Source organism: Lissotriton vulgaris, chromosome 8 (genome assembly GCF_964263255.1).
Source record: "Lissotriton vulgaris chromosome 8, aLisVul1.2, whole genome shotgun sequence".
Classification (NCBI taxonomy): Eukaryota; Metazoa; Chordata; class Amphibia; order Caudata; family Salamandridae; genus Lissotriton; species Lissotriton vulgaris.
This window is the reverse complement of record NC_141696.1, coordinates 463892085-463906881: the sequence shown is the minus strand read 5'-3', so window position 1 is coordinate 463906881 and position 14797 is coordinate 463892085. Positions and strand designations below refer to the sequence as shown.

General features: G+C 43.8%; 1 protein-coding gene across 2 annotated transcripts in view; it reads right to left on the bottom strand.

The window, feature by feature from the left end:
- Window positions 1-7860: 7860 nt before the first annotated feature.
- Window positions 7861-14797, bottom strand: part of LOC147697178 (methyltransferase-like protein 21E) — a 269840-nt gene continuing 262903 nt past the window's right edge. For both annotated transcript variants that reach the window (XM_086934236.1, XM_086934237.1), the window contains exon 5: window positions 7861-8607. In XM_086934236.1, coding sequence (XP_086790362.1) covers window positions 8204-8607 — 404 coding nt within the window. In that variant the 3' untranslated portion in view covers window positions 7861-8203. The remainder of the gene's footprint in view (window positions 8608-14797) is intronic.

The window sequence follows — 14797 nt, the reverse complement described above, 5'->3', positions numbered from 1 at the left end:
ATGGATTTAGGCCCAGATCTCTGTACTGGGGAGAATGTATGACATTGTTCTGCATTCTGTCCATCACCTGTGGTTTTTGCATTTGTCACCCCGAGTGGGATGGATATGCTCAGCCTAAATCTTATGCACTCCACACCACTGGATTCAAGCAAGCCGGGCTGAAGATGGCTGAAATGCCAGAAACCGGTCCTCGGAAGCTTGTTTCCGGTCCAGGGAAGGCATGGCTTGGCTGTTCGGGCTGAACTGTTCCCATGAGGCACAGGGTCAGACTGATTTGCATATGACCATGTCTGAACTGGGGTGATGTGGAGTGCAAAAAAACGATGGATTTAGGCCCAGATCTCTGTACTGGGGTGAATTTATGACATTGTTCTGCATTCTGTTCATCACCTGCGGTTTTTGCATTTGTCACCCTGAGTGGGATGGGTATGCTCAGACGTGAGTCCCATGCACTCCACACCACTGGGTTCAAGCAAGCCGGGCTGAAGACGGCTGGAATGCCAGAAACCGGTCCTCAGGAGCTTGTTTCCGGTCCAGGGAAGGCATGGCTTGGCAGTTCGGGCTGAACTGTTCCCATGAGGCACAGGGTCAGACTGATTTGCATATGGCCATGTCTGAACTGGGGTGGTGTGGAGTGCAAAAATACGATGGATTTAGGCCCAGATCTCTGTACTGGGGTGAATGTATGACATTGTTCTGCATTCTGTCCATCACCTGTGGTTTTTGCATGAGTGTGATATATTGGGCATTTAAATGTTGCTGTATAAAAGGCAATAGGTAATTTGGCAATCATTACACTATTTACATAATCAAACATGGAATTCCCTGTCTATTTTTATTCCTGCAAAAGAGGCGTGTTCTGCCCTTTTGGTAAATCACATTGCACTGTACCAGTTGCCTATGGATATTTGATTGTGGTGAGAATGTATAACAAAACATTATGCAGAAACATTTACCTATAACAGTACACACTCATATAGGAAGATTCTGAAATTCCCTTTGCAGTTATGCATTACATCATGAATTCAGACAAAAACAGAATGTTGGAGTTTTGAAGTGTACTTGGTGGAACTATAACATTGATTGAGATGGAATCACAACTAAACATAATCAGGATGAAAGTCTAACAATACTAAGGGGCATATTTACAAGGCAATGGCATAGCGTGGCGTTAAGCAAACATTGCTAATGCAACGCAATTCTGAAAACGCAGGGATGTGCTGTATTAACAATCCCTGCATTTTCCCTAGCACTCGAGCTAAACTCAGCTGCCTAGCACCAATGCAGGCACATGTGCACCATGGTCCAAGGATGCCTCCGTTGAGGGAATTATTGTTTATGTGCAGGAAGGTGCCCCTTCCTGCAAATAAACAATACACAATGGAGAAATTGTAACTTCTATGTGTGCTGCATTGTGCAGCACACATAGAAGTTGCAGATAGTAATTTTTCAAATGAATGTTTATGTGCAGAAAGGGAAACCTTCCTGTACATGAACAATCATTCATGGCGATTTACTGTTTCTATGTGTGCTGCACAATGCAGTACACATAGAAAGAGCAAAAACAAGGAGAAATTAAGCATTTTTCCTGGTTTCGCCATGTTAAGACCAGGTTTTCCCTGGTCTTAATTTTGGAGCTGCCTTCTATTTATGCCACGGAGCTGCTCCCATTGATAGCGAGCCACCTCTCCGTCCAAAGTAACTACCCAACACAGCAGCCTTGATCCATTCAGGCGCTGTCCGTCCCTAACCGCTAATGCCTACACCTACATCGATTCAGACGATCTACTAATTGCCCCTGCTCCTGGACCCTGATACCACGCGTCCATCGGCAATAATTAACTTCCACTGGAGACGCTGCCCTTCCGGCCACCTACTAAGGTCCTTGGCAGCCCGCCATTTAATCTCGAGCACTCCATCAACATGACAACCCTGTCCTGAAGACAATCCCGACTCACGGGGATTGGAACGCCGTCGACACCACAGCGCAACTCTATGGCGCATCTCATGTCTTTGGCTCCAAAAAATGTTGAAACTTTGATAAAAATTGTTCAAACTGAATCTTGTTGAGCCTACACTGTATATATATTGATCACCTTGCGCCGTTCACGCTGTTCACTTTCAGCACTTACGTCGTCACTTTTCACCAATTTTATATATCACAACTCACCAAGTGCCTCCAGGTTGTCACATGATTTCCTCTGTACAGTGCTGCCTAACTGTATTTCTATGTGCAACTTCTTTTAAGAATTGGTGAATTACAAGCCCTTTAATTGTACAAGTCTCCTTGTTTCTCTTTTATGTAATGCTGCCTGTATACATTATTGAATTGTCTTGAACTGAAACCTGTTGGGAAACTGTTTCTTATACACACCCTTTTAATAGGAGGCAGTGTCAAAATAAATGGGTTTTGCGGTGGAACGCCTACCGCACCAGCCACTGCAAGTCCCTTTCATGTTAAGTGTAGCATGAAAGTGGACCTTGTTTACAAGGCGGTGTTATGCCACATTAAGTGGCTTAACGCAGCCTTGTAAATAAGGCAAAGGGTTAATCGCCACAGGAATGTCATAAAAAGTGACGTTCCTGTGTCGATAAGGGATTATAAATATGCCCCTAAGAATCAAAACATGTGCCTATTGCACCTAGATAGCTGGCAACATGTACAGAACCAGGCGCCTTTTGAATGCTGCACCACAAAGTCAAGTTCATAGCATTGTAACACTAGGCAAAAGTTGGGAGCAGGCAAACTGGTCACAACTGCAGTCCTGATGTGCAAGATTGCAAAATGTGTGTGAGGCACACAAACTGATTCCATAACTGAATAACTAATCTTTCTTGCATCTTGATGTTCCAGCAGGTACTGATGTAAAAACTGTAACGCAGGTGCTGGAACTGAAACTCAGAAGGTGACAAGTCATAGGGCCTCAACACTGGTGTTCACGATGAAGCTCTGCAGGAATGCTAGTAAAGTTTTGGGATAAGCTAGGGTGGAGCCTGAAGAGCTGGAGGGTTTTGATCAGAAGTCTCAAGGACAAGGGGAGAGAGAGAATTTGGATGTGGTTTTTTGACTGAATTAAACTCATGTGCTAGACCATACTCAAGAGCTGGAGCCAAAGGCAGTCTCACATGCAAGCACAGAGTTCTAGACCAAGTGTGGCTTTGAAACTGAGCCATATGCAAGGTCCTCTTGAACAAGGGCTTGTAATTGAACTCCTCTCAATTATCCAGTTCTCACCTTTTCACTGAAGTCCTGGACACCCATGCAGAGAAATCACTGGACCAGAGGTAGACTCCATTTCTGCCTTACTTTCGGTGGCTAGGGACAAATCCTCAGGACTGTGGGGAAGATCCAAGGTGCTGAAACTTTGTGAGAAGGAGGAAGACTTCCCTGTGTGCTTAAAACCTGCCTTGCCCTGCTAGAGCTTGTGATAATCTATGCCTGTACTGCAACTAGCCATTTAATTTGGCTTAGTCTGACCAAGACTATAGATGGCATTCTACTTAACAGCCTGACCTATGCTGTACTTTTGAGCCACCTACTTGATGAAGAACTACAGGGGCGAGGATAGGCTGTGACTCTGCAAGTGGAACCACAGGTGGTATGACACCCGTGTGAGCTGAAACTGTTATTCACAGCCAGGATCTCCTAAGCAATGACCACAATCTGCACAGAAGACACTAGGGCCAGATGTATCAAAGGTTTCTACCCATTCTGTGCCTATGGGAAAATGTGTTCATACATATGGCCCTATGTACCCTAAATACTCGTGGCCATCATTAAGGCCAGTGTGACACTTCACCTGTAGCTGAATTCTGCAGTTGCGACTCTTGGTCCCCCAGCATTGCTCTTTCATCAAGAATGAACATACTTGCAACACTACCCAGACTGTCCTCCACCGCTGAAAGAGGTGGGGAATGTATGTTTTACATACATCCCCCAGCCTCTATACTTCCAACAGACCATGAATACTGAAGGCTTTCTGAACTGTCTCTCAGGGAGCACTGAACACTTTTCGAGACCACGAACAGTAAAACACACACGCACCACTATGTTTAGAGAAAGAAAGCTCACATTTGATTAAATCTTAGGTTAACCTTTGTACCCACAAAGACCCCGGCTTCAGCTCCAAGAGTCCCAGCTGTCCAGAGACTTTTCGTTTGATTAGTTAGGAAAGCTTATTAAGGTATGAAAAGAACAGATTCATAACTATGCAGTCAACCCCAATGCCTGATTTTAGGATGTTTAGATGGACATTGTGATTGACTGTGTCGAAGAGAGGTCAGGGAGCATGTGTAAGCATGAGTTCCTTTTGGCCTTCTTTTGAAAATGTCATAATTGATAATGAGGGTGGCTGTTTCTGTACTACAACCAGCCCTGAAACTCGAATGCAAGTTCTCTGGTAAGCTATAGTCCTCAATACGTTGATTAAGTTAAGTTTCAAGAATTTGGCCAGAAAAGAGAGGTTGATGACTTGGTGGACTGAGGAGTTGACTTTATTTGGTCTAGAGTGGTGAAAGAAGATAGCTAATTTCTTTGATTAGGGATAAGGGGATAGGGTCTGATATGTGGGAGGCAGGTTTCACGTTAGATAAGATTTCAGTAAGTAAATCTGTTGTCATAAATTAGTTTCAGAAGGAACTATTCTTCAGGTTCAGAGATGGGTGGTGGATGACGGATTCACTGATATTGGCCAGAGGAATAGCATGTGGCAGTCTGGGCATTAAAGTAAGGTGGAGTAATGCCATTGTAGCTATGGGCAAAGTATTACTGCTGGATCTTGTTACACATCTTTAAAAGTATCTGTCCAATCCAGTTCAAGTTTATCGTAGAATAATGAAAATCAGGACAATATAGCAAATGAAATACATAACCTGGACAGACTTATAATTACAAATATGCAAAGAAAATATAAATCATGGAGAAATAATATGCCTACTATAACAATTCATAGCTGTTAAAAGGACCAAACATTGTCAAGAGCCATTACAGCCTACAAACATTCTGATGGACTATCAATATATTATACTCAACTACATTTAGGGCATATTGATTGATGCTGCACCAGAACTGCAATTACATATTCACCTCCCTGGTGCAAAAATGTATTTTCTTCCCCAGCAACAAATGGCACACAAAGGTCCTGAGTTAGATCTTGCAGGACTGGCGCGCCATCGCTTCTTTTGGCAGGCTTCCCGCCCGCTGCCATGGCGATCCATACAGTCGATTTAAATGTTGGGTGTGCGTGTACAATCAATGGTGTATGTTGTTGGTGTGCAATGCTATATGCATAAACATTGGCAAGTTCAAATTATCTACATCTACATATTGACATATACACAACATATATGTCAAGTGAGATGTAAATAAGTAATACTTACCTGTCTCCGTGCCACCATTGCCCCACTACGTCAGGACTCCACTATGAGGACACTGCCAGCACAACTGGAACATCTAAATCGACTTGGCGCAATCTCGCTGGCCTGATGGTGACTGAATACTGCAAGCCAGCAGAAAAGACTGTCACGTCGGAGGTCTCCTATTTATTGGCGCAACATCTAAATATGGCAAGCTGGCTGCCGTCAACTCCATGGAGTACTTCAGACCGCCACTGCCGCGTGATAGCAGTAAGCCTTCCAAGATGTAAATAAGACCCATAGTCTATTCTAATGATAGCAACATTCAACAAAACACCATCAGATCTTTAATGACTTGAGTGGTGGAAAATTCAGATTAAAATGTAAGTATTTGTCTCAAAAGTCAAGTACCAACCGACTTGATCATTTCTGATATGTTAATGATAAATATACTTCATCACAATTAAGCTTCATCATGATTTTACATGAACTCTTTCTAACTACCAATATACTACGATTTCAAACATGTAAATGTGTTGCACTGCGTTAGGTGAAGAGGAAAACTGTGCAAAACATTTACGAACATAGGCTTGCTGCTTGAGTCATCCCCTGTGCAAACAGGCTACTTTGTGTGGCACCCAGATTCAGGCCATGGAGCAGAGGAGAGTGTTTGCTGTCCATCATAAAATTATAACAGTAGGCATACCCTTCCAGTGCAAATTCCTATTCATACATAAACTCAGAAGCTTACCATGCATGGCTTTGTGCTGTGCGCTGCAGCAAACAAGAAATGTGCCGGTTACTGAGAAAATTAACACATTCCTCCTTTTTTGTGCCTTCTTGCACAGGGCATTAGTTTTGATGATGATTCCTTAGTATATTGGACATTGTCTCAAAATGCACTTTTCCTGCATAAAACACATTTTGCACTGATAATATGCCTCTTTGCTTCATGCTAGCATTGGTGAAAAGCATTAGTAATGGAGGAGATGACAATCTAAGACGGCTGGGCATTAATAACCCATATCCATCAACAAAGCCATACGCATTTTTAATCCAGCTCAAGCATCCCTGAATAATTATTTTGGTGAGCCGAGCACGATTTTCTAAGCACGATTTCTCAGGCACATAATTGCTTCTTAAAGAATAGCAAAAATCCCTTGCGCCCACATTAGGTGGTGGAGCACACCCATATTCATACAGAGATCCATGTGTAGGATGTCTGATGATGAAGCATGTCACACTACGTGGGTGAGGGCCTTGCTTTTCTCAATACCACACATCCATGTAGCTTATAAGTAGATGTATAATGTTCTGGCCACATTTCTCTATTTAGTGTGAGTACGGGAAATAGCTCTAACTTTTCTATATTCTACTCCACTTTCTCTTTCCTTTTTAAATCCTCGTTTTATTGTACTCTGATGCTGCTTGTTCAGAATGACTTATTTCGAAGTCTGGGTTTTATTGGTGCAGTGTCGAAAAGACATTGCTAATAATAAGCATAGAGTGGGCTTTGGATCCACCCCTTTCAACCACTGCCTATCTTCGATCAGCCTCTTGCAGCCATTACCTTAAGATAATGTCAATACCGTGTTGGCTCAGCTCAGTAGAGTATTCATCTCTCACGTAAGGCTATTGGCTGAATGGCAGCATCCTTCCAATACCACTTGTGTACTTGAATTGTCCTGCATGAGGGACTAGTTGACATATATGGCCCTCTCTGCCCGCTCCTGTTCTCTCTCTTCTGTGGAGTAGAGTAAAATTATGGGTGCCCCTAGCAGAATGTGATGAGGGCCCCCTCAGTATACCTTATCTCACAGATATTAATTGACCTTGGATCGCATGGCCCTCCTTTGAAAGGCTGGGGGTCACCTGGAGGTTTGGGGGGGGGGGGGGGCTGCACCACAGGAGCATCAGGGACCTCCGTTATATTCCTTTCTCTTTTGTGATTCTCAATACACATGACGACACAAGGCAAGGGTGTAATAAATGCTGATTTTAGAAGTATGGCAAATAATTCAAGCTCTAAAAAGTTGACAGGGTAATTGTTTTAGCTGATTCAAAATGTCAGACATATTCACACTTAGGTTACGTAGGCAGCCTTAGTCGTTCAACACAAGACATCAACTGTTATATTCCCCAATCCATTCAGCTGATGTTGGGAGATTCATGGGTTTCAGAAGCAAACTTCAAAGAAGGTTATATTGCTTGAAGCAATATAGCCTTCTTTGAAGGTCATGGCAAATTCCAGGCATGAGGCAGACAATTTATGATTTGAAAGTTGCTTCACTTCTGTCCTGATAGCCACTTTTCTCCCACTGTCATGGGAGAAGATCTTCCTTAAGGCAGAGTGTTGTTCAACCATAAAGGCTCGGTCCTATGAGCGAAGTGGTGGGGTAACCTTGGTGGGACTTGCTGGAAGTTGTCGAGCAACTACTTGACGTAAGAATGGATACAGATAATGGAGCGTACTAGTTCCAAAAGCAATGATACGATGACAACATGTGTAGTGCAGTAATATATGTCTTTCCTAGTCACAGCAAAATAGCATGCCAATCAAAACAAAATGATTGTGGTTCTGAAGCAAGAATTGAAGAGCAATTGCAACAACCACACCGCTAGCAAATACATGTTAAATAGAGCGTTTTATGGAAATCTAAAATGTGTACAAATTACTTTTGATATCAATAAACAGCTTTCTACAACATCTATGTTTTCCTGGCATTTCTATTATTACAATCAATGTTCGATGTCCTTCGTTAGCACCATTTACTCACTTTACCTGTTCATGTCTTTACCTTGGTTGATTCTATGATTTTTAATTGTGAAGCCAACTGCAAAACAAGCATCAGCCACGAATTTTGTTTTTCCTCATGGCTTTATACAATTTTATGTTCAGACTTGGGAGATCGTAAATGATTTGTAGGTCAACCAGCGCCTCGAATCTGTCCACAAAGGTGTTTTCCCTATCCAACCTAAATCTCATGGCCCAGAGTATGACAGTGTGGTCCTGGCACAAGTGATCAAAAGTGATCAGGAGCTCATCCAAGTAGGGGTGCGAGTATACCACATCCGCCGCAATGATGTAGTCAAAGTGAAAGGAGGACCTTGGAAAATGTTTCTCTAAATCCACGCCCCAGGTAAGTTCTTTAACTTGTGGTTGATGCTTGCATTTTTGTTTTGTGTTCCGAGTCACGTTGTGCTGCAAGTTTCCAAGTAGGTCTGTTAAGTCTGTGGCAATCACACGGGCGCCTGGAATAGAAGAGAACTATAAGACACATACATATAGAACTTCATAAGCTAGAACAAAAGCCCCAGAGTTTAATTTGAGCAGGAGGTTTCCAATGCTCGGCACTGGCACAAACACCGGCACTAATGACGGTCTGGCCTATTTTTCATTTGAACAGACTGAGGGTAGGGGCTGTCGAGATTCGCACCTGACAAAGGTATTCTTCAGTAAAGAGCAGGGGCCTCATTTATGGGGCCGTGCGTCACTTTTACGCCGCCGGTGCGTCACTTTTTGTGACGCATCGGCGGCGTAAAACATGCCTCCTGTTACGCACTATTTACAAAGTGACGCATCTAAGCAGATGGGTCACTTTGTAAACCCCTGCGCTACATTATACCTGCGTCAGGTATAATGTATGCAGAGGGGGTTTTCCCCCGCAAAAAGCCTCGTAATAGTGAAGCAGTGAAATCTATGAGATTTTACTGCGTCACTTTTAGGACGCTGTTTCGTCAAAATCTTGCGCCTGCCTCACAGCAGGCGTAAGACTGACGCAAGCCCTTTCACATGGGGCTTTCCCCATGTGAAAGGACTCATTGCTGGAGTTGCGTCACTTTTGTGACACACTCCAGCAATGCGTCACTTTTGCGCTTACAAAACCGTCAGAAATATTGACGTATCTGTAATTACTTGCGCAATGATGCGCCATATTGTAAATATGACGCATCATTGGGGTCGCAAGGAGGTCGCAATGAAAAGTGACGCATCGCTGTTTTCTCGCAGCGATGCTTCACTTTTCATAAATGAGGCCCTTGGAGTGCAGAGAACCAAGGAGCACTTCCCTCTATACTCCTCCTTAAGGAAAACATCCTAAAAACTCAACAATTTACAATGGTTCAGCCCTACACAATATAATTGTATGATAATATTTTAAGCAGTGAGCACATGAAGAAAAATCCAAAATCCACTTGTTCGTCTTTTTTTGTACAAAGGCTGGTCTATATTGCGTTCTTATTAAAATCTCAAAGGATCATAGCCAATGCATTTCGTCTCCAACAGAGACTTCTTCAGGGCTCATTCATATATAAAAGATGTTTTCATTAATTGTAACACTTTCGCATAGATCTCAATTTCCGGAAGAAAGATTTTTTCATATCATTCATGTCCATTTCAGCGGCATGATAACCAACAGCATGTTTCAACAACGATGTCACAGCAACGGCAAGCTCACTGCTTTGAATATTATCATACAATTATATTGTGTAGTGCTGAACCATTGTGAATTGTACAGTCTAACATACGGTGGCACTGTTCTGTTTAATTTTTGAGATGAACACAAAACAGTGTTTCATAATTCAATATACATTAAGAAGAAATAATGCCAGCCCCCCGACTGCATTCTTAGAGCTTTGGGTAGCCTGTAATTGCCTGAGCTGTCGTACTTGTAGGGATGTGATCATTAGAAGTTGTGTTGGTACTGTCATTGGTTAGCGCTGGCAGAGACAATGGGTAGGTGCAAGTTGCAGTGGGCTCGTGAGACGGGACTGGACACTTCTGTTTTTACAAATTAAGTTTAGAAAACCTCCATCTGGCAAAACAGTTTAACTAGCCTTGGCCCAATTCGTCTATTAGGTGTTAAGGGTTACTTTCAACATAATACCTCATAATACAAACAACATGAAAGAAATGGCATGCATAATGAGTAACAGGAAAGAGTGGGCATTTGCATAAGGTTTATGGTTGAACGTCTAAACGACAAATCTGTTAAACTACTGGAGGATAAAGAAGAAACAGCTGAACCTGCCTACAAGGATTCCAAATTAGGTTATTGTTTAGGTATCTGTAGGAATAGTTTATATGTTAAGTATACAGTATATATCAATTGCTAAAATGTAAACAACATATGTTTCACCCTTTAAAACTAGAACATTTCATTAAAAAGTGGAGAAAAAAAATAACGTAACATGAAAGAAAAACTGAGAGTAAAGAATTGACCCTGCTTCATTTCTGCATGGGAGAAGCAGTTCTTCACATCTACCTGGATCCCGGGGGATCTGAAAGGAGCATTGCTGCACCCTGGTGGAAAAGATATGTAAAGTAATTCATACGAGACGCCCAATTTGCTAAGGAAGGAGCCTGTCAATTTTGACATGGACTAATCCTGTCAGTGTATTTTGTATTACACAACCTGTGCTAGCGGCTGAACACTGTCCCTGGTAAGAACAACAGTTATAATTCTGTTGGAAATGGCCCTTTCTGCACGGTCACCCCCAAACTTTCTGCCTTTCTACTCCCGTTTGCTGAATTCATTTTTGTTGGCTCTAGTATTCTGGGCACTTTTCCACTGCTAACCAGGCTAAAGTGCATATGCTCTGTACTCTAAAAATGGTAACATTGGCTTATCCACAACAGGCATATTTAATTTACTTGTAAGTACCTGGTAAAGTGTACTATATGTACCCAGGGCCTGCAAATTAAATGCTACTAGTGGATCTGCCGCACTGATTGTGCCACCCACTTCAGTAGCCCTTAAACATGGCTCAGGCCTGACACTGCAGAGCCTGTGTGTGCAGTTTTAAACTGCCATTTCGACCTGGCAAGTTAACCTAGCTGCCAGGCCCAAACCTTCCCTTTTATTACACATAAGTCACCCCTAAGGGAGGCTCTAGGCAACCTATGGACAGGGTGCCGTGTATTTAAAAGGTAGGACATGTACTTTTGAGTTTTATATGTCCTGGTAGTAAAAAACTGCTACTTTAATTTTACTCAGTACTGCAAGGCCTATCTCTCCTATAGGTTAACATTGGGATTGCCTTAAAACATCTTTTAAGTGTAATTCTTTGGGGGAAAGAGAGATTTGGAGTTTGGTGCCTCCAGACTCACAATTTAAAATCCCAACTTACGGCGAAGTCAGATTTCAAAATGTAAGTCTGAAAAGGCCACTTTTAGAAATTTGGTATTTTCTTACTGAAACCTTTCTGTTCCTCTGCCTGTCTCTGAGTACACATCAGGGTTGGGTGACAGCTGGGCTTTGCACATTCCCTCTAGACAGTCACACAAAGAAAGCTGGAGTGTGACATTTGCATCCTGATGACCCATCACCAGGCTCTTGCTGAGGTAGATTGGGAGGCAGGAGCTGACACTTGCACTTGAATAGAGCTGTACATGACCCCACACAAAGAGCTGCACACCCCCCTGTAGTGAGTCTGGAACCAAGGCCTTAAGCTTGTGATCTTCAAAGGCCTCTTGAAAGTCCCCCCTCCACTTCAAAGACACATTTGGATATAAGCACTCGGCCCTGATGTCACCAAATCAGAACTCTACTGGAACCACTGACATTTTGCCTGGAAAGGAACTGCTGTGCTGTAGGAGGGACTGCCACTTCGCTAACTGTTGGCCTGTGGTCTGATGATTGCTGTGCTGTAGGAGGGACTGCCACTGTGTTACCTGCTATGTTGAGTTGGCCTTCTGCCTGCTGCTTCTTGCCTGGGAGTGAGCGGGACTGAACTTGCTCTCTGCATCTTTGAACCAAAGTTCCTTCAAGGGCTTGTTTGCTTGCCTCCTATTTTCTGGGGACACAAAAGACATCTTTCAACTCTGCTGGTGCTGCTGGACTCTGCAATCTGTGAGTCTTCCCCTGCCTGAGGGGCCTCTCCAGTCCTGACTCCTGGGACTCAGAAGTGTATTCTTCAGCTGTTTTCTTCAAAAATGGACGCAGTGCCCCGTTTGTGCTCATAGGAACTGACACAGGACATCTAGCACCAATTCAGTGCCGATATAACAGTGATGTGGGTCCAGATTGTAAGGTGTGACAACGACACAGCGATGATCCTTCAACACGTCTGCGAGGCTCGAGTCCGACTCATCAACGCAACTGCGAGGAAAAGCCGATGCATCATGCTCTCGACGGAGGCGCTTTGCTCTGTATAATATTCTTTTTCGGCGGACCCTACGTGGATTCTGTAACCGGCCTGTCCTCCATTGCAGTCGTCCTGAACTTTGGATTTGCACCTGTCCCACGTGACCTCAGGTAACCTTTTGACTGCTAGTGACTTCTAAGCACTATTTTTGCATTTAATCTTAAAAAACTCATATCTCAAGTTCAACTTATTGGATTTTGTCATTTTGGTCTTATTTTACTCAGATAAATATTCTATATTTTTCTAAACTGGTGTTGAGACGTTTTGTGTTGTTTTCACTATGTTACTATGTTACTGTAATTAAAGTGTTGCCCAAATACTTTACACATTGCCTCTTAAGTTAAGCATGACTGCTCTGTGTCAAGCTACCAGAGAGTGAGCACAGGTTAATTTAAGTTGGGTCTCTAACTTACTCTGACTAGGATTGTCGTCCCCACTTGGACAGGGTGCAACCTCTGTCAACTAGAGACCTTGGGGCATATTATCAAAGTAGGCAAAATGACATTATCGCCACTTTTGTGGCCGTTTTCGGCCGCTAAGCGGCGATAATTTCATCGCCCTATTAGCAAGCCTTCACTAACATCAGTTAGCGACAGCTTTTAGGCGATAGTGAGCGGTTTAGGGCCTGCTTTGCATGTCAGCGATATTTATCGCTAATGACATGCAAAGTAGGTGTACCCAAACTGTTAATGACTGAAAACAGTCGCTAACATCGCTATCCCTATTATCAATGCAGATGTAGCGATGGAAATATTCACGCTAAGTGCGAATATCTCCAAAAACTAATGCCTGCTCAGACCAGTTCTTAAAGGGGGTGGTGATAAACAGAGTGTCTGAATTAAGCAGACCACTCTTACCCAGTCAAGAGATCAGGGCTTGATCTATCACCGTTATTTAGCTCACTGCATCACCCCAGTTCAGAACCGGGCTATATGCAAATTAGTCTGACCCAGTGCCTCATGGGAACAGGGCAGACCAAACTACAGAGCCAATTCTTCACCGGAAAGGAGACAAGCTTCCGGGGACCGGTTTCTGGCATTTCAGCCGTCGTCGGCCCGGCTTGCTTGAATCCTGGTGGTGCAGTGAGCAAGGGACTCTTGTCTGAGTATACCCTGCCACACTTGTGGTGGCTAAAAACGATTCAAAAAGGGGGTGGTGGTGATGAACAGGGTGTCTGAATTAAGCAGACCACTCTTACCCAGTCAAGAAATCAGGGCTTGATCCATCACCGTTATTTAGCTCACTGCATCACCCCAGTTCAGAACCTGGCTATATGCAAATTAGTCTGACCCAGTGCCTCATGGGAACAGGGCAGACCAAACTACCAAGCCAATTCTTCACCGGAAAGGAGACAAGCTTCCGGAGACCGGTTTCTGGCATTTCAGCCGTCGTCAGCCCGGCTTGCTTGAATTCTGGTGGTGCAGTGAGCAAGGGACTCATGTCTGAGTATACCCTGCCACACTTGTGGTGGCCAAAAACGATTCAAAAAGGGGGTGGTGATGAACAGAGTGTCTGAATTAAGCAGACCACTCTTACCCAGTCAAGAGATCAGGGCTGGATCCATCACCGTTATTTAGCTCACTGCATCACCCAAGTTCAGAACCTGGCTATATGCAAATTAGTCTGACCCAGTGCCTCATGGGAACAGGGCAGACCAAACTCACAAGCCAATTCTTCACCGGAAAGGAGACAAGCTTCCGGGGACCGGTTTCTGGCATTTCAACCGTCGTCGGCCCGGCTTGCTTGAATCCTGGTGGTGCAGTGAGCAAGGGACTCATGTCTGAGTATACCCTGCCACACTTGTGGTGGCCAAAAATGATTCAAAAAGGGGGTGGTGATGAACAGAGTGTCTGAATTAAGCAGACCACTCTTACCCAGTCAAGAGATCAGGGCTTGATCCATCACCGTTATTTAGCTCACTGCATCACCCCAGTTCAGAACCTGGCTATATGCAAATTAGTCTGACCCAGTGCCTCATGGGAACATGGGAGCTTTCTGCTTAATTCAGAGACTCTGTCCCTCACCACCCCTTTTTGTAAATATTCATGGGAACAGGGCAGACCAAACTACCAAGCCAATTCTTCACCGGAAAGGAGACAAGCTTCCGGGGACCGGTTTCTGGCATTTCAGCCGTCGTCGGCTGTTCTTTGGACTGGGTAAGAGTGGTCTGCTTAATTCAGACACTCTGTTCATCACCACCCCCCCCCCTTTTTCTGATCATTTTTGTCCACCATAAGCGTGGAAGGGTATACTCAGATGTGAGTCCCTAGCTCATTGCACCATCAGGATTCAAGCA